Source organism: Mastomys coucha, unplaced genomic scaffold (genome assembly GCF_008632895.1).
Source record: "Mastomys coucha isolate ucsf_1 unplaced genomic scaffold, UCSF_Mcou_1 pScaffold14, whole genome shotgun sequence".
NCBI classification, from domain to species: Eukaryota; Metazoa; Chordata; class Mammalia; order Rodentia; family Muridae; genus Mastomys; species Mastomys coucha.
This window is the reverse complement of record NW_022196896.1, coordinates 90643239-90648740: the sequence shown is the minus strand read 5'-3', so window position 1 is coordinate 90648740 and position 5502 is coordinate 90643239. Positions and strand designations below refer to the sequence as shown.

Genomic DNA, 5502 nt, shown 5'->3' with positions numbered 1-5502 from the left:
GGTCTTCCTTCTTCTTGAGTTCCTTGTGGTTTGTGGGTTGTTCTTCCTGTATTCTAAACTTCTGGGCTCATAACCACTTCTCAGAGAGTGTATACCGTGTTTGTTCTTTTGTGATTGGGTTACCTCACTCAGGATGATATTCTCCAGATCCATCCATTTCCCTAAGAATTTCATAAATTTATTGTTTTTAATAGCTGAGTAGTACTCCATTGTGTGGATGTACCACAATTTCTGTATCCAGTCTGACATTTTTGTGAAGTGCCTAATTGCCATTTGGATTAAACCTACCGTCTCCTCCTGCTCTGGGTTGGCTCATAAAGGATCAACCGCTGAGCTGCCCCCAAGCCAGCGGCAAGAGCAGAGAATTCCCCATGATGAGGGCAGTTAAGAGCGGGAGATGTGACGTGCTCCCTGGCAAGCCAGGCCAGCTTCTTGTGATGGAGGCTGGAGGAGAATCACACTGGACTTGCTAGCTAACAAGGAACAAGGAGATGGGGTCACTGCTCCTGCTCCTCAGACCCACCTACCAGAGACATGAAACAGGATAGACTGGGGAGGTTGGGACTTTAATAGCCTGTTCATGAAGATTCTTTTTTTCTGTCCAGAATTACCCTTGTCTCCAGACACAGAGAGTATGCCTCTCACAAGATGCTCTCATGGTCTCTCTTGAACTCCAAATTCATGCATATAACAATTCTAGGTATAAAAACAGAGATCTAGAATTGGCTGCTGTAGCAGCTAGCAATTATTCAACCTGTGAAGGTCAGAATGTAAAGGTTTGCTTTCTTTTCTACCGGTGTCTATCTTCTTCAAAATCATTTTCCGCTGGAAATTTTGTTATGCAGCTAAGACGGTTTCACCATAGGGAAAGTTTGAAAAAAAAAAAGTACGCAGGGTCAAATAGACGGATCATCCTGAATCCCATTGTTTCAATGTAACTTGTGGTGGTTAGAATGAAAATGTCTTCTATATGCGTCATCTATTTAAGTGTGTGGTCCCCAGTTAGTGACACTGTTTGGGGGAGGATTGGGAGGTGTGGCTTTTTGGAGGAGAGATGTTATTAGGGGTAGGCTCTGAGCTTTCTCTGCCTGCTGTCTGTGGGTCAGGCTGTAAAGCTTTCAGCTACATCTCCAGCCTCACGGCTCTCTGCCTCCCACCATAAGGATCATGAACTAACCCTCTAAAAGCGTAAGCAAGCCTCCAATTAAATGCTTTCTTTTATTCGAGCTGTCTTGGTCATGGTGTCTCTTTACAACAATAGAACAGTGACTAAGGTACTACCTATTACTAATATTTTGTTCTGTGTTTTTCAAATATGCTCATAGTATAACAGCCGGGGTTCCCACACTCCACTCTTCTTCTTTTTCTTTGGGTTTTTAAGACGAGGTCTTATGCAGCTCTCAAACTCTATATAGCCAAGGGTCACCTTGAACTCCCCCCGACCATCTTGCCTCATTGTCAATCACATCCCCTTGGAATTGAGCTGTAGTTTATTGCAGATCTAGTGTGGTCTTCTGGTGATGCTGGTGTGGTCCTTACAGGTTCAGTGCCTTCTACAGACTGGGGACACTGAGCAGATGTGTTCTGGTTTAGTTATTTTTCAGAATTTCAGTGAGGTGGGAGAAGTCAGTGTCATCACTGTAAGTATTTATTAAGGACTATTAAAAGGTAAAGAGTGCTCCTGTGGGTGACTCATTGTGACATTCTATCAAAGGAGGAGGCTTGATACGGCAGGAGGTTTTCTGTTTGTTCATCCCAGTGTAGCTTTTTATTGCTTGGCTTAATTATTTCAAATGCAGATCCACACGAAAGCCTTCTTCATCAAAACTTCAATGCTTTAGAGATAACTAGTAAATTTTTGTTTTGGTTTTGCCATAATGTTTATTATTTATTATTACTATTATTCACGTTTGATTTTGTTTGTGTCTATCAGGGCTACATTGTAAATGTTTTAAAAATTAATTTAGCAGTCTCAATTAATCTGGACTCCCGAGATCTCTCAAAGACTAGACCACCAAACAGACAGCATACACCAGCTAATATGAGGCCCCTAACACACATACAGTAGAGGACTTCTGGGTCTGTATTCATTCAGAGATGATGCACCTAACCCTCAAGAGACTGGGAGGCCCCAGGGAGTTTAGAAGTCAGGTGGGGTGGGGGGTAGGAACATCCACATGGAGACAGGGGGTGGGGTGGGGAGGAGGTATGAGATGTGGAACAGTTGGAGGGTGGATGGGGGGGATAAAATATGGAGTGTAAGAGATAACTAGTAATTTTTTTAAAAAGGCTTTAAATTCTCATGGGTAGTTCCATTAATGAAGGGACAGAATGGGGAAGTGGGAGGGAAGTGAGGAAGGAAAGGGTTAAGTTGGAATGAGTGCAGATTCCCAGGAATTTACATTCGTGGAAGTCCATGACTGTTGAACAAGTGTGTATCACAATTCTTAGAGACTGAACACAGATGCCTTAGAGGGCATTCAATATGAACACCTACCAGACACAGACACCTGTTAACATGAGAGAAACTGATGGGTGCACTTTAGGGAGTGATGGCACTGTCAAACCGCAGAAGGCACCTTCTACCTCCAGGGGCCACAGAGGGCACCTTCTATCTCCAGGGGCCACAGAGGGCACCTTCTACCTCCAGGGGTCACAGAGGGCACCTTCTACCTCCAGGGGTTGCCCCTCCTCAGCTCTAGTGGAAACAAAAACCAAATCTTCTTCAGCCTTGTCAACTCCTCTCATTCTGCTGTGAACCAAAGCCAGGATTTTTATGTAAAATGATAATTTTTTTTTTTAAAAAAAAGTACAGTATAGGCCACATTAGTAATGCTTGCAAGTGAACTGTGCCGCAGACTCCAGTCTAGACTTGGCACATGTGAAATTTGGTCTCTAGAGAGTTTCAGATTGCTAAGTGGCGAAGGTTTCCTTTTCTACTGAAATATTCTTTGAGAGGGGCCACGGAGTTGGCGGGACTCCCTTGGAGTTATAAAATGCACCCCAGCCTTGTTTCTGCTGCAGCCCGCTCCATTCTCCAGGCTAATGTCTGCCCTCCACCACTCTACAGTCCCCACACAGGCTGCCTTCTCTGGACCAGCCCAGCAGCTCTGAGTGCTGGTCCTCAGGTCTAAACTGCATAGTGTCCCGGGCCACTGAAACTTGCTGGACTTACTGAAATCATAAATGATCGGTCCCTTTAAGAAGCCAGGAAGTGGTTTGTTTTTTCACCAACAACCACGGGCCATTACTTTTACCTAACTTTATGAGCTGGTCTTGTGTTTACTTCACATGTACAGATGCTTTTCCTTCAAATGGAAGATGATAGTCACTTCTGCTAGATGGGAAAAGCATTTCTTCCTCCAAGGATCTGAGTTCTGAAAGTTCAGGAGCCCAGTAATGCTACGATTTAATATCCAGTATTTTCTTCTGCGCTCCTGTAAAACCTATGTAAAAATGGTAAATCCTAAATCCAAGTTATGTATTGAAATGTAAAAAGGGTGTTGTGCTATGTGAACATTTTCCTTTATGTGCTTATGCTACACAAAATGGATGCAATATTCTATGAAATACTTTTGGAAAACAAGATTTTAAACAAAATCATGCTATTATAAAATTGACCACGAGAGAGCAGCATTGTCTACACAAATTTGAATCGCAGGCAAACGCCAAGGTTGTAAGACTTACCCACCATTTGGTTTCAAACACGTGGGAAAAAAATATTAGTAGCAACATTATTTATGCTTACATTTGCATTCTTTTCAGTAAGACACTTAGGTCTCTAGGTCTGGCTAGCCATTAGGACAAATCTAATTCTGTCTAATAACGGCATCTATCTCCTCCACCCCGCTATGTTTCTTTCTCTTCTTCCAGTAAAGCCTCTTCCAGATTCTACAGTCAATTTCTGTAGCTTTATTATTTGTTTTAAGAATATAATCATTCTCTTTTATGTCCAGATGTATGTGTGTGTGTGTGAGTGCATGCACACACACAGATGAGGGTGTAGGTGTTATGCATATGGAAGTCAATCTTGGGTGTTGTTTGACATTTCCCACCTTGGCATCTATCTATCTATCTATCTGACTGTCAGTCTATCTATGCATGTATGTATGTGATATGTATGTATCTGTATTATTTATCTATCATCTACCTACCTATGCATCTATCTATCTATCTATCTATCTATCTATCTATCTACCTATCTATCTGAGATGCTCTTTCATTCGAGGTCTTCTATTAGACTAGACTGCTTGCTGTCCAGTGAGCTCCAGGGAGCTCCCCGGCACTGACTGTATGCAAGGTCCCTGCTTTTCTTTTTTTTTAATGTTCATGATTTCTTTTTTGCTTATTCACTTTACATCCTGCTCACTGCCTTAATCATGGTCACCCCCCTCGCACAATCCTTCTCCCCTTCTTCTCTGAGCAGTGTGTGTGTGGGGGGGGGGTAGGTATCCCCACCACCCTGGCACTTCAAGTCTGTGTGAGGCTAGGCCCTTCCTTTCCCACTGAGGCGCCCCAGCTAGAAGAACATATCTCACAGACAGGCAACAGCTTTTGTTATATGGACCACCAAACAAAGAACATAGAGCGGCTGGACCTAGGCCTCCCTGTACACAGGTAGTAGATGTGAAGCTTGGTCTACATGACGGTCCCTGCTTTTTACATGGGTCCTGGGGGTTGAACTCTGGCATTCATGCTTGCCTTTCTGGTAAGCAATTTCCCAGACTGAGCTGTCTCCCCAGGTGAAGCCCTTAGGCAGTCTAGTGCAGAGGTTAGAATGCAGGCAGGTGGCTGTCTGCCTGGTGAGGTAAGGCAGGTGTTAACTTCACTGCTCCTCATTAGGGAACAGGAAGTAATACCAACATTTACTTCATATGGTTCAGAGTGGAACTATAAAGGGCCTGCTGCCTAGAAAGTGCACAATATAAATATTGCAGGGATGGTGCTTTTTTTTTTTTTTAAATTGAGAGGTAGACATTTAAAAATCTGGAGAACTTATATAAAAGCTCAACTTATATAAAGGTCCCATGGCCACTTTCATTATTCGCATTACTTGTCTGGTTCCTAGGCCACTTCTGGGCTCTTCTTCTCTGCTTCCACGCCACACTGGCTCTTCCACATCTGCAGCTGAGGACAGAAGTCGGCTGAATTCTCCCCACTGCAAGCTGCGTAACACGTCGGACTGCCCTTGGTCCTAATGATTCTGTAGACTCTCTTCTCTGAGCAACGCAAAGCCCTTGGTACCACATTTTAACCTAATTTGTTTCTTTTGTCAGATTTCATCTTCAGGGAGAAGTCTTTGAGGGGCCAGGAGGGGCCACGTCCTGTGGGACATTTGGTTTCATTCACTGCTAGGTGGCAAGTTGAAAGGGCAGGGCTGTTAAGCTGTGAAGGACAGCTGCAGTCCGATGGGAGAACCGGGAAAGCCACTGGGGACAGCCCCATGGAGATATTTTCTCCCTCCCTCCCTCCCTCCCTCCCTCCCTCTCTTTCCCTTTCTCT

The 5502-nt window shown here is 43.9% G+C and overlaps 1 protein-coding gene across 1 annotated transcript in view; it reads left to right on the top strand.

Moving 5' to 3' along the window:
- Window positions 1-5148, top strand: part of LOC116089454 — a 95728-nt gene extending 90580 nt beyond the window's left edge. The window contains exon 2 of the mRNA XM_031368989.1: window positions 5069-5148. Within this exon, the coding sequence (XP_031224849.1) occupies window positions 5069-5148 (80 nt within the window). The remainder of the gene's footprint in view (window positions 1-5068) is intronic.
- Window positions 5149-5502: the final 354 nt, after the last annotated feature.